This window comes from Furipterus horrens, unplaced genomic scaffold (genome assembly GCF_987537825.1).
Source record: "Furipterus horrens unplaced genomic scaffold, mFurHor1.1.pri manual_scaffold_3, whole genome shotgun sequence".
NCBI classification, from domain to species: Eukaryota; Metazoa; Chordata; class Mammalia; order Chiroptera; family Furipteridae; genus Furipterus; species Furipterus horrens.
The window spans coordinates 124922560-124937834 of NW_028327173.1; the positions used below are offsets into that span (position 1 = coordinate 124922560).

A 15275-nucleotide genomic window follows, 5' to 3' on the forward strand; every position below is an offset into this window, starting at 1 on the left:
CACTATTTTTACATTTCAAGTCTCAAAATGATTTCTATTAGTGCATATAGTACAGCATATATAAGGATCCAGAAGTACTTATAACTTAGCAGATTTCACTTTGAATTTTTCCATAGTCGTCGTCGGCAGCCGTCCATCTCGAGAGACGATGGTGTAGCTTCTTAAGTCTATCTGCACAACCATTCTCGGCGGTGCAGATAGACTTAAGAAGCTTTTCCATAGTATGCTCATAATATTTTGTCAGTATTACACATATTTTTATAGCATATTGTGATGGCAAATTCACTAATTTTGTTTTTTTTATTTATTTATTTTAGTAATTTTTTCTCATTCACTTTTGTGGTTCATATTAACCTAATGGTAATAAATTAAACATTTTAGCAGTAGTAGTTAGCAGAAAAATAAGGAATGGTGAGAGATTAAGATTGACATAAAAGGCTGCCTAATTGTAAAAAGGACACAGATAATATGAAGGTGATTTCTCTTTTACTTCTGCATTTTAAAGATTTATGTTCTATTTTTTTCCCTTCATGGCACATATCTTTCTCTCAACTTTGGATTTATATAGTATTGGGTGAACATTTCCATCCAGCTCTTCCCAGTTTCATAAATTGTGATTTATGAGTTCTAACTGATAACCCTTTACCTAGAAAAGTGAGAACACTGAAAAGTTGCCTTTCTGCCAGGATCAGAATTTACACATAGATCATGCATCCAAGTTAAATTCTTAACTGTTTTATTGAAATGTAATTCACATACTATAATTTCCTCATTTATAGTGTACATGTTTTTAGTTATTTACAGGTTTGTGCAGCTATCACAACAGTCTAACTAGAATATTTTAGTCACTTCAAAAAAGAAGCCCCATAGTCAATCTGCATGATACCCAAACACCACCTCCAACCCCCCCAGCTCTAGACAACACTAATCTACTTCACGTATCTATATATTTGCCTATTCTGGACATTTTATATAAAAGAGTATGTGGTCTTTGTTATTTTACAGGCTTAGCACAGAGTTTTCAAAGTTCATCCACATTGCATTATGTATCTAAACTTCATTTTTTAAATGGCTATACTATGTATTGTTTATTCATTCATCAGTTGGTAGACATTTGGATTGGTTTTACTGTTTGGCTGTTATGAATAATGTTGCTATGAATATTCATGTACAGGTATTTGTGGGCATTTTATAGTTTTACGACATGTTTTAGACTTTATATTTAGATCTGTGACTCATTTAGATTTAATTTTTGTGTATGATGTGAGGTAAGAATCCAACTTGCATCTTTTGCGTGTAGATATCCAATTGCCCCAGCACCATTGAATTGCCTTCATACCAATGTCAAAAAGCAATTGATGATATATATAAGGGTTTTGTTTTTCTGGACCTATATATATCTACATATCTATTCTCTTTTTTTTCCTTTTTTTTTTTTTTTTTACATATCTATTCTTATTGGCAGTACCACAGTGTGTTGATTGCTGTAACTTTGTAGCAAGTTTTAAAATTAGGAGTTATGAATCCTCCAACTTTGTTTTCTTTATTGTTTTGAGTATGCTAGATCTTCATATTCCTGTGAATTTTAGGATCAGGTCACCAATTTCTATAAAAAAGATGCCTGATATTTTGATAGGGGTTGCATTTAGTTTGTGGATCAATTTGGAGAGTATTATCATCTTAGAACATTAAGTCTTCCAGTCCACGAAAGTGGGATTTTTTTAAAGATCTTTAATTTCTTTCAACAGTGTTTTATAATTTTCAGCATACAGCAAGTACTCTAATAATATTTTGTTTAACTGTGTTTTATTATATCATTGATCGAGGAGGGGGGATCGAGTCTCTGTGGACTTTGCACATTCCCCCCATGTCTGAGTCGTTTTTTTTCTGGATACTCCAGTTTCCTCCCATATTCCGGAGATGTGCACGTTAGGTTAATTGGCAAGTCGAGATTGTCCCAGTGTGAGTTAGTGTAGGTGGGTGTCTGAGTGCTTCCTGTGATGGAATGGCGTTTTGTCCAGGGTTGGTTCCTGCCTTGCACCCCGAGCTACTGGGGTAATCTCCAGCCGCCTGCAACTCTGAACTGGAATAAACAGGTTGGAAAATAATTATCTTCTTTTTGTTAATTCTTCTTAAATGTATGCATAACCCATTTATCTTAATGTTTGTGAAAAGTGTTTTGGGTCTTTACTTAGAACTTTGGTGATGTTTTTGTGACTAGAAATATATATGCAGTAGGAACTTAAATCTTTTTATATCAATTAGCCTATGATAAAATTGGTTTTATTATACATCATTTCACTTTAAGTCACAGTTTTCAAGAATCTATCAGTGATATTGAGGACTTACTATATAAGTTTTGCACTTTTGTTAAATATATACCTAATGATTTTATTATTTTTTATGCTATTATAAAAGGAATTGTCTTAATTTTGCTTTTGGGTTGTTTATTGCTAGTGTATTAGAAATACAATTGAGTTTTATATGTTCATTTATTAGTGCTAATAACTTTTTAATGGATTCTTTAGGATTTTCTCTATACAAAAACCCTCTCATCTTCAAGTGGAGGTGGTTTTACTTCTTCCTTTTCAATCAAATTACCGATTTAATATTTTTACTTGTTATTGATCTATTCAGGTATTTTATTTCCTCTGAGGTGGTTTTAGTAATTTGTGTCTATCTAGGAATTTTTCCATTTAATCTGGTATATGTAATTTGTTGGTATTTAGTTGTTCATAGTATTCCCTTATAATTCTGTAAGATATTTATTTCTGTAAGCTAAGTAGTGATGTCTCTTCTTTCATTCCTGATTTTAATAATTTGAATTTCTTTTTCTTTTTGCTTAGTCTAGCTATAGGTTATCAGTTTTGTTTATCTCAGGGAACCAGTTTTTGGTTTCATTAATTTTTCTCTGTTATTTTTCTTTTTTCTCTATTTCATTTATTTCCACTTTATTCTTTATTATTTTCTTCTTTTTGCTTGCTTTGAGTTTAGTTGTTCTTCTTTTTCTAGTTTCTAAAGGTGGAAGATTTAGTTATTGATATGAGATATTTTCCTCTCTTTTAATATAGGTATTTACATCCATAAGTTTCCCAATGAGCACTGCTTTATCAGCGTGCCATCAGTTTGGTATGTCATGTTTTCATCTTCATTCTTCTCCAAGTATTTTTCTAATTTCTCTTGAGATTTATTCTTTGACCCATCAGTTATTTAGGAGTACTTTGTTTCGTTTCCACATATATGTGAGTTTCCCAAATTTTCTTCTTTTATTAATATCTAATTTTATTCCATTGTGATTAGAAAATAAGCTTTGCATTATTTCACTCCTTTCAGATTTACTGAGGCTTGTTTTATGGTCTACCATGTAGTCTATCTTGAAATATTTTCCATGTATGTGTAAGTGGAAGAATGTGTTTTCTGTTACTATTGTATAGAGCTTTCTGTAGTTGTCTGTTAGGTCTAGTTGGCTTATACTGTTATTCAAGCCTTTTATTTCCTTAGATGTTTTGTCTGTTATTGAAAGTGGGGTACTGATGTCTCCAACTATGATTGCAGAAATGCCTACTTCTACCTTTAATTCTTTCATTTTTGTTTCATGTATTTTGAAGCTCTGTTGGGTGCATATATATTTTTAATTTTTGTATCTTCTGTTAATCTTTTAAGAGTATGACATGTCTATCTCAAATAACATTTTTGTTTTGAAGTCTGATATTAACATAGTTGTGTCATCTCTCTTGGTTACTGTTTGCATGGTATCTTTTTCCATTTCTTTTACTTTCAATATTATGCATGTCTTTGAATCAGAAATGTGTTGTTGGTGCTGGTAGTTTGCTTGATCGTTTGTTTACTTTATAGTGACTTGGTCGAACCAATGTGGAAATGTCTATTCCATTGTGATTAGAAAATAAGCTTGCATGATTTCACTCCTTTCGTATTTACTGAGGCTTGTTTTGTGGTCTGTTCCCCACAGAATGCAGCCTCTGGTCTTCATGCTCAATTTTTTTTAATGTTTTTCTCTTTTAGCCTGGCTATGAAGAGGTCTCCTGGGTTGACCTAATCTACTTATTAATCCAAGTTTGTGCTTTATTCCCCTTAACCAATTAGATTTTTATTGTGGTTGTGTGTGTGGCTTAGAGGTGGCTATTATTTCAGAGTGTTTATGGCTTTTTTGCCCCATGTTCACTCAGAGACTAGCAACTTAGAGGTTCACTCTCTGATTGCTCCAAAGAGACACAGCCTTGGGCTTGCCCAGTCTTCCAGGGATGACTGGATGCTATTTTTTAAGTATTGGCTTCATAAAAGCTGACTCTGAGTTCAAGTACAGTATTATGTTGCTCAACACCAATGAGGCTTTACCTTGAGTTGATAGGTCTGTGTGCTTTGGAGATTGCTGTCCTGTCTGTCCTACATCTCATTCAGATTGCTCCTGTGTGGGTGCAACATATGCACATGCACAGTCTTTTGACACTCAGAAATGAGCATGCTCACAGGACGGCTTTTTGGCAATCTCCTCCTGGTGCTGTCTATTAAAACTTCTGGCTCCTCTGCTATTTTGCTTGTGTCATGGAGCTCCTAGCTTCTCTTAATCTTAACTGCTTTCTACCAACATCTCCTTTTTTTGTTTGTTTTTTTTATCGAAGATCTCCTTTGTTTTCAACAGCACCTTTTTAGGCATGGAGTTCTCCCAGCTTTGTTCCATAAAGTCATTTCCCTCAGGCTCAGCTGCTTCTGAGTTCTTGTCCTTAGACCTGCCTTTCACCCTGGGTAGAATTCTTCTGCTACACTGAATTTCGGCTAGGGTCACGGACCAATTTTCCCTGGAGTGACACCCTCACTTTACAACAAGTGGGCACTTGGGGAGGAATTGGCAGTTTCTTTCCTTCTTATCGGGTCCCTCCTGGCGTGAAACCTCCACCCTACTAGTAAATTGAGATGGGGAAGGTTAGGACACACTTTTGTACCTAAAGCTTGTGTCCTTAGAGAGGGAGCTAGATGGGGTGAGCTCCGGTTCTTTCAGCCACAGCTGCTTGGAATAGAGCTTCTGCCTATCCCTGCTGGTCTTTAGAGCTAGAAGTCATGACGAGTTCTTTTCCTGGCACTGGAACCCTGGGCTGGGGCGCCTCACTCCTGAGATATTTCTCCTGATCTTTATCTGCTGCATGTGGGCTAGGACCAGCCCATTCTGTGTCTCTGCCCCTCCTCTCAGTCACGTTGTAGTTTCTTCTTTAATTCTGTACTTGTAAGACTTCCATTCAGATCGATTTCTGATGGTTCTGAATAATGGTTGTTCTGTAGTCTAATATAATTTTGATGTGGTTGTGCAAGAAGGCGAGCTGTGTTTGCCTACACCACCATTTTGATCAGAAGTCCTGGGAACAATCTTAATGTTCTTCAGGATAATGGATGTGGTGGATATCCATGTAGTGGAATACTGGAGTTGACGTTCTAACCACCTATTTGCAGAAATGGGCAGCAAAGGTAAGGCGGTTCTGTAGCATCTAGAACAGGAGCCACAAGGAGCGGACGGTAGTTCACTTCTGTTGGTCAGACCAAAGCAGCTCACCCTTAGTTTGCCCCATCACCGCAGAGTGTGGGCTGGGGGATGGCTCCACACCTTCTCCTCAGGAAAACTAACCCCCAGAATCCCAAGATGTGGACCAAGGAGACAAAAGAATCCACACAGCCTCCCAGGAGGCTGCCCGAAGTCCCACAGTCCTTCGAGAGTCCTTCGGCCTGCCCCATTTCTCCATCAGCCATCCACAACCAGCCACCTTTGCTTTGTTCTACTTTTATTTCTAAAACACAATTCCTTTATTCCTTTAACTCTGGGATTCAACCACATTCTATAGCAGGCAACTCTTCAGAGGCTTCATGCACTCAAACCTATGTGTCTTCCCTAATATACTTTCTCTTCTTCATTTGTTAAATCTTACTTACCTTCACCCATCTGAATATAACCTGCTCCTTTAAGTTTCTCTCTGTATCTCCAGTCAGAAGTAATCATGCCTTTCTTCTGTTCCAGTGGCAATTTTGTAACTTTTATAATATGTTTACTTATCTCCCTCTTTAGATTATAAGATTTAAATCATTTTTATCTTTTAATTGCCATATACTTTGTACATAGAACATGATTATTGAATGAATGGATGGATAAATTAATGACTAAATGGTATACAGTAGTCCCTCTATATCGCGGTTCACTTATCACGGCCTCAAGGTATCGCGGGACTTTTTAAAAATATTTAATTATCGCAGATTTTTTGCTATATCGTGGGATTTTGTGGTACTGTATACATATGTTGTTAAAGTTACGTAGGTTTAAGAGTGTAGAATATGTTTAAGAACATAAGTAGTGTTTATAAAAGTGTGGAAAAGTTTAATAAGGGAGTGGGAAAGGTTAATAAGGGACTGGGAACAGTTTATAAGTGTGTGGGAAGGGTTTATAAAGCCTTAAAATATATATAAATACTAAAATAAATGTAAGGTCCCTACTTTGCAGATTTTCACCTATCGCGGGGGGTCTAGAACGTAATACCCACGATAAGTGAGGGAATACTGTAATCTTTGTTTTACAGCCGAGAGACACACAAGATTGCAGTATTTTATGTTGCTGAAGGACAAGAAGATAAACATTCCATTCTCACCAATACAGGAGGAAGTCAAGCATATGAAGATTTTGTAGCTGGTCTTGGTTGGGAGGTACTATTGTTAAATTATATCAAATATCATTTTATTTCTATTTGGAAGCTTCAGTGTTCCTTTTCTTTCTAGCTTATTTTAGAAGCATTATATTAGGAGACTCTACACCTACAAAATGGGTTTGTTATTGTTTCTTCCTTATATCTCATCTGCAAAGATAGCAGCAGTTGGGATTTTGAATGGAAAATTGTTGACTATTTTATAAGACAATATATTGTGAGAGAATATAAACACATAGGTTTAAAGGTCTGGATTTTCTTCACAACTGTGCTCGCTAGACTGTTAGTCTTCAAACTAAGATATGAATATTCTTAGACTATACCAAGGCTTTCTTGGAGGTACATCAGCATGTTTAGTTGAGGAGATTAGTTTCAAGATAGATTCTCAGCTTTACTAAAACTAATGCCTGAGAGCCCTTCTGCAATCTCTTTCCTCTTTTTTTGTATCCTTATTCTTGTAAGAGAAAGACTTACCACTCATTCACCCGAGTTTTACGTTGCCCCAGAAGGTTTGGCACCAAAAAAAAGTTCATTCAGAAGGCCATGTTCCTGAGAGAGAGTGTCTCTGAAAGCAGAGCAAGAAATATGGAAAGGTACTGCACTTTAGGCCGTCCTGGCAGCCAATTCATGTCAAAGTTCCTTTAGCAAATCTTAGAATTATAACTCTGAAGTGGGGTATTTATCGCAGAGATTTGTATTGATATGTTTATTTTAACTGAAAAATAAAGTATCAGACATGTTCTAACAGAAAGTGAATTTGATGGGGCTGATTGTTATGCCATTAAGTTAATAGCAGACAGTTTATATATAGTATCAGCAAAATTTATAGCTCTAAGATTTTAATGAAATACATTTAAAGCACATATATGTAACATACAATACACTAGAAATTATATCTTTTGCAACAGTTTAAAATTAAGAACATTTTCATTATAGTCGTCAGTTTAATACATAATTTCTCAAAATTCTTGTAGAGAATACATGAGCAAAATTGTAGAAGACCACTGCACTGGGTGTAGGCTACTAGAGAGCAGGCACTTTCACCTCATTGCTTTTTCTTATTAAATCCCAATCCCTTTCACCGTTTCTAATATATAAGCCATTATTATTCATTTTTGTTTGTTTGTTTGGGCTGATCTAACCTGCTATCTTATCATAAGTGAGTTACTTGAGTTCTCTGGGCTTGTTTGCTTATTTGTTAAAGGTAATATACTTTTTTACCCAACAGATGCAGTATGAAGTTTAACTGAGGTTATGTATGTGGAAGTAATTTGGAAAACAAAAAGGAACATTATAAATAGATTTTATGTTAAAAAAAAAACAAAGAAGTATTGGTAATAAGTATTAGTAAAAGCAAGGGACATAGGACAAAAGAACAAATTAGGAGTACTGACACATCCTGATTTCTAAACTTAGGACAAAGCAATGCTAATCAAACAGTGTGGTACTTGCATCAAAATAGACATATCTGTCAATGGATTTGGAGCAGTCTGAACCCTCATACACTGCCTGTAGAAATGTGAAATAGTGCAGCCTCAGTGCAAAGCAATTTGGGATCTCATCAAACAGCAAAACATTGAATTACCTTATGACCAGAACTTCCACTGTTAGGTACATACCCAAGAGAAGTGCAAGTCTGTGTGCCCACAAAAACTTATTCATGTATAATAGTCAAAATGCAGAAACATCCCAAATTTCTATCAATAGATGAATGGACAAACAACGTCTGATATATCCATATGATAATGTTACTCAGCTATAAAATGGAGTGAGGTACTGACATCTACTACAATGTGGAGGTACTTGGAAAATACCGAGCTGACTGAAAGAAACTAGTCACAAAGACTTACATTTATGGCCCATTTATAAGAAATATCCACAGTAGGGGTGGGTGGGTGTGTGTTTAGGGAAAGTACACTATCAGTTGCTTAGGGCTAGTTGGGGGGGTGAGGAAAGATTGGGGTGTGACAGCTAAAGGGTATAAGGCTTCTTTTTGAAGTCATGAACATGTTCTAAAATTGATTGTGGTGATGACTGCACTTATCTGAATATATTAAAATCCATTAAGTTTTACAGGGGGAACTTTCACTTCTGGAAAGGTCAAGTAAACATACTTCCCCTGTTCTTCACACTTAAGTACAACAAAACCCTGGACAACACATAGGAAACAAACATAAGAAGACTGAAAGGTGGAGAGAAGACAGACACCAATTAAGGACTTCAGAACCGAGGAATGATAAGATGACGGGTTCTTGGGATTTTCTTTTTGCCTTACATAGCTCAGACGTGGAGCTGAAGAAGCCAGTAACCCAGAAACATCCACGAGCACAGAAAACACTCTTTCTAGCCAAAGGACCAGGAAAGCAACAGCAAGAAAAACAGAACATTTAGACAATAACTGCTCTACTGCAGCCAAACACCACAGAAAATACTGTGACCATCCCATCCCCATCCCTGACCACAAAAGTCAATTAGAACCTAGACTTCTACCCTCACAAGTCTAAAATGAGGCATCCCCAGCTCTCTCTACACCAGAGCAGTATCAGGTAATGTCAGAGAAAGGCAAGACAAAGTCAAGAATTTCATCTTTGCCACTACCCATAAAACACTATTGATGGAGACTACAGGAGGAACCTAGAATTCCATCCCCACCCAGCAATTAGGAACCCCTGTTTCTCTTCACTAGGGTAGGTCAGAGAGGACAGAGTGGAGAATTAGACCTTTCACTGTCACCCATCAGTAATGAGACCACCCCTACCTCAGTATCAGTGGACACCACATAAGAAGCCAGAACTCCTACCTTCACTTAGCAGTAATAAGGATCTCTCCCCTCCCCAGGTGACAACAGAGGTTAAATAGGACACCTATGCTTATACCTCCACCTGTCAATAATGAGACAGCACTACCCCTGCTTCTCTGATGGAGCTGTCCACAAAACAGCCTGCTAAAGTAGAAGGTTTAATTAAATAAGGTTTAAATAAGATATGTTATAGTCTCATAACATAATATGACATGTTCAGGCTTTAATAAGAAATCGTACAAAGAACTAGGAAGGTCTCAAACTGAATGAAAAGACAGTATATGCCAACACCAAGATGACAAAGATTTTAAAGTGACGTAATAGAAATGCTTCAACAAATAATTAGTAACACAGTTGAATGAAAAATAGAAAAGTCTCAGCAAAGAAATAGAAGATACAAAGAAGAACTAAGTGGTAATTTTAGAACTGAAAATACAGTAATAAATATAAAGCTCCATTGATGGACCCAGCAACAGTCAGGTATAGAGATAGGTATAAAGAAGAAAGAATCAGTAAACTGGAAGATAGAATAGTAAAGACTAATCTGAACAGCAGAAAGAGAATAAACTTAGACAGTAAAACCCATGGGACTGTGACAGAAGATCTAGCATCCTGTTTTCTGATTTCTGAGTCCTAGAAGGAGAAGAGAAAGGTTTGGTCTGAAAATGACTTGAAGAATTAATGTTGAAAACTTATCAAATTTGGCAAGAGGAATAAAGCTAATAAAGCTACAGATCAAAGAAGCTGAGTGAAACACAAACAGGATAAATTGAAAGACCACCATACTGAGATACATGATGATAATTAAACTGATGAAAGCTACAGACAAAATATCTCAAAGGCATACAGATAATTAAAATGATAGTGAATTTCTCATCAGAAACTATGAGGGCTAGAGAAAGTGACTAAAATATTTTTCAGGTGCTGAGATAAAACCTGTCAACCCAGTATTCTGTACCTAGCAAAGGAATGAAGCAAAACATTCTCAGATGAATAACAGCTTACAGAATTTGTTGTAAGTGGACCTACCCTAAAATAATCACTAAAAGAGGTTCTGTTAACAGAAAAGAAATGATAAAAGGAATCTTAGAATGTCAGTTAGAAACAGCATGGCACGAAAAAATATGGATAAATACTCTAGGCTTTACTTCTTTGGAGCTTTCTTAATTATGTTTGGTGGTGGTTTGTGCAAAAATTATTCTATAATCTGATGTGTTTCTAAATGTAGTGCTATTAAAATATTCATGGTAATTATATTACAAACAGGGAAAGTATAGGGCCATAAAGTGAGGTAGAGTTTCTGTATTTCACTCAAACTGACATCAGTAGTCTATGTTATGTACATGTAATACCAAGACCAACAACTAATAAACATATGCCAAAAGATATGCTCAAAAAATGATAAGTAAAAATGGAATTCTAGAAAATGTTTAACCCATAGAAGACAGGAAAAATAAAACAGCAAAACAAAAATCAGAAAATAAACAAAACAAAAAATAAAAAGGTAGACTTAAGCCATAACATATCAGTCATTTCTAAATATGTCTAAATATACTAAAAAATTGGCAGACTGGACTAAAAACCATGACCCACATATGCTATGTAAGAGAAACTCATTTCAAATATAACAATATAGGCTGGTAGAAAGTAAAAGGATGGAAAAAGTTATATCATGCAAACATTAATCAAAGGAAAGCCAGAGTAGCTACATTAATATTAGATAAAGTAGACTTCAGAGCAAAGAAAATTACCAGAGACAGGCGAGACATTATGTAACAAAAAACAGTCACTCCACCAAGAAGACAGAACAGTCCTAAATGTGCAGCAAACAGCAGAACTGCAAAACATGTGAAGCAAAGCTGATACAACTGATGGAAGAAATAAAGAAATCCACAATTATAGTTGGAGACTTCACCCCTTTCTCAACAACTGAGAGAAGAACTGGACAGAAAGTCAGCAAGTATATAAAAGAACTCAACATCATCACCAAGGAAATTTAATTGACATTTATACAGCACTTTGCCTGACAACAGAACACATATTCAAGTATCCAATATAGACCATATATTGGACCATAAAACAAACTTCAAGTTTAAAAGCATTGAAAACACCCTGCCCAGGCTCTGTAGCGGCTGCCGACGAAAAGCATTGAAAACATATAGTGTGTTTATCAACTACAGTGGGCTCAAACTTGAAGCCATTAACAGGAAAATCTCCAAATATTTGAAAAGGTTTCATGTTATACAATTTCATTTATATAACATTCTTGAAATGACAGTTTTAGTAGTAAAGAACAGATTAGTGATTGCCAGGGATTAAGAAGGGGATGCAGTAGGAGAGAAGAGTGTGTGGCTCATGTAACAGGGCAACAGGAGGGATCTTTGTGGTGATGAAAATTTTCTCATTTAACTTGATCAATATCAGTATCCTGATTGAAATGTAGTTTTTCATTGGAGGAATCTGGGAAAACGGTGCATGAGATCTCTTTTTATTATTTCTTAAAACTTAAGGTGAATTTTCAATTCTCTCCAGGTAAAAGTTCATTTTAGAAAACAGATCAGCAAGTGTTAGAGAAGTGTTTACATCAACAGAACATTAAACTGATTCTTTCTCTTTTACATAATCAGATAATTGACTTGAAAAGAACTTTGTCACTAAAACAAAACAGAACAAAAGGTCTACACTAAGATACTATTTTCACCTATCAGATCAGCAAAGATTATAAAGTTCGATAATATAATATATTTGAGAGGGTGTGAGGCAAACAGGTATCTCCCACACTGTTGGTGCCGTATGTGATGAGCAGTTTGAGTAGTGGTTGTCAAAATTAAAAGTGCACATACCCTTTGACTTACAGTTCCACTTTGGAGTATTTATCCTACTTCTGCTTTTACAGATGCAACATGACATGCGTTCAGTGTTATTCATTGTAGCATTGACTGTAATAGCAAAAGATTGGAAAGCCAGCATAAATATCCTTCAAGTAGGGGACCACATCAAGAAAATGAACTTCTGGACTTTGGCCAAGATGGAGGTGTAGGTAAACATGGCTCATCTCCTTGCCCAACCATTCAAAATTTTATTTAAATTATAGATCAGTCATCATTCAGAACCATCAGAAGTTGACTGGAATGGAAGTCCACCAGGTACAGAATTAAAGAAGAAACTACAATGTGAGTGGTAGGAAGGGTGGAGATGCAGAATGGGCTGGTCCCAGCCCATATGTGGCAGATAAAAATGAGGAGGGCTATCTCAGGATCGAGGGGTCCCAGGCGCCCAAGCTCAGGGTTCCAGTACCAGGAAAAGGTCTTGCCGTAACTTCTGGGTCTAAAAACCAACAGGAATAGAGGCTGTGGAAGACTAACTGCTGAACTCACTGGAAGTTCCTCTTAAAGTTCCCATGCACGGTTTTACACAGGCTCACTCCCTCTGAGATCCAGTGAGGGGACAGCAGATTGAGTGGCATCAGAGACATACAGGGAGGAACTTAATTGTCCAGCATCAGGGCAAGAGCTGGGGGCACCTTCTCCCACATAGAAGTGCTGTCGGAAGCCATCACAAGTTCCTTTTCTGAGTCCTCACCCCACAGAGCCAGCAGGCGGAAGCCATATCTGAGACTCAATCAATGTGGCTTATATTGTTTGCCCCTTCCTGGTGATTCCCTGCGCCACCCAGCTTTCAGTCCCACCCAAGTTTTTTCCAGTGGCTTTTCCATATGAATGGCTCATCTTGCATCATGTTCAGATTTTCTTAAATTATCTCAAAACAAGCATCTGGCTTCAGCAGACTCAGTACCTCTCCACTAAGTGGCCCCAGGCATGGCACTAGCAGCAGCCAGCATTTGTTCACAGCTTAGCCTCACCTGGGCACCTCCAAGCCCAGCACAAGTAGCAGCCACCTGCAGATAACTTTGTAGCTTATGCTCTGTGACCCTGGACAGAATGTAGGTGGTGGCTTACCCTGGATGTGCCAACAGCAATCAAGGCTCAACTACTACAGGAGGGTGTACTCAGCCCACACAGTGATTACACCTCAAGTAGCCATCTTGGGTAATAGGGGAGGCTGTGCCACTGGACCCTACAGGACACTTACTATATCAAGCCACTCTACCAAACCTGGGAGGCATAACAGTTCTACCCAATACATAGAAACAAACATAGGGAGGCTGCCAAAATGAGGAGACAAAGAAATATGGTCCAAATGAAAGAACAGAACAAAACCCCAGAAAACTTAACTAAACAAAATGGCAATAAGCAAGCTACTAATTACAGAGTTCAAACTTAGAACTTCAACAGCACAAAAAAAGGGCATGGAAACCATAAAAAAGAGTCAGAACTGAAGGACTCGCTAATTAAAATAAAGAACTATTTACAGGGAATCAGCAGTAGCGTGAATGAAGCCAAGAATCAAATCAGCAATTTGGAGTATAAGGAAGCAAAAAACACCTAATTAGAGCAGCAAGAAGAAAAAAACCCCAAAAATTGAGAATAAAGTAAGGAGCCTCTGGGACAACTTCAAGTATACCAACATTCACAACATGGGAGTGCTGGAAGGAGGAGAGAGAGAGCAAGAAATGGGAACATATTTGAAAAAATAATGACAGAAAACATCCCTAATTTGATAAAGGAGATAGACATACAAGTCCAGGAAGCATAGGGGGACCCTAACAAGATGACCCCAAAGAGGCCCCCCCCAAGACTCATCATAACTAAAATGCCAAAGGTTAAAGTTGGAGAGAGAATCTTAAAAGCAGCAAGAGAAAAGCAGTTAGTTACCTACAAGGGAGCCCCCCATAAGACTGTCAGCTGATTTCTCAATAGAAACTTTGCAGGCTAGAAGGGACTGGCAAGAAATATTTAAAGTCATGAAAAACAGGGACCTACAACCAAGGTTACTGTACCCAGCAAAGCTATCATTTAGAATAGAACGACAGATGAAGAGCTTCCCAGACAAGAAAAAGCTAAAGGAATTCATCATCACCAAACCATTATTATATGAAATGTTAAAGTGTTGTCTTTAATAAGAAGAAGATCTAAAATATGAACATAAAATGGCAACAAACTCATATCTATCAGCAGTTGAATCTAAAAAATAAAGAAGCAGAACAGAAACAGAATCATAAATACAGAGAACATTTTGATGGTTGCCAGATGGGAAGGGGCTTTAGGGGATGGGCAAAATAGGTGATATGACTAAGGAGTAGAAAGAGGTAGTTACAGAATAGTCATGAGTATGTAAAGTACAGCATAGGAAATACAATAGCCAAAGAACATATATGCATGACCCATGGACATGGACAACGGTGTAGGGATTGCTTGGGGGAGCGGAGTTGGGGGGCTAGGTGGAGTGGGGCAAACAGGGAAGATGTGTGACAACTCTAATACCACAATAAATAAAATACAATTCTAAAAACGATAATGAACTTTTGTAAAGCCATGAAAACAAAAATGAGGAAACTCTTTACTTACTAATAAGAAGCACTTTTCAAGGTATTTTAAGTTCAAAAAAGCAAGATGCAGAATATTGTATATGCGTGCTGTATTTGTGTATAAATACATAGGCATATAAAGAATTTAATTGTATATACAGAGAATATTTTTGGAAGGATACTTAAGTAATTGCTTTCTTGGTGAGCTGAGTAGCCAGAGACAAGAGATATGGAAGGAAAAATTTTTATATCAGTTGAATTGTTAATTATAGAAATGTATTACTGAGTCAAAAAAATAAATTTAAAAGTATTATGATTAAAGCAATCAAGTAGTAATGGCATAAAGACT

The 15275-nt window shown here is 36.8% G+C and overlaps 1 protein-coding gene across 4 annotated transcripts in view; it reads left to right on the forward strand.

The window, feature by feature from the left end:
* Nucleotides 1–15275, forward strand: part of RALGAPA1 (Ral GTPase activating protein catalytic subunit alpha 1) — a 234646-nt gene that overhangs the window by 162169 nt on the left and 57202 nt on the right. For all 4 annotated transcript variants that reach the window (XM_090270127.1, XM_090270129.1, XM_090270130.1 and 1 more), the window contains one exon: nt 6576–6699. In XM_090270127.1, the coding sequence (XP_090126253.1) occupies nt 6576–6699 (124 nt within the window). The remainder of the gene's footprint in view (nt 1–6575; nt 6700–15275) is intronic.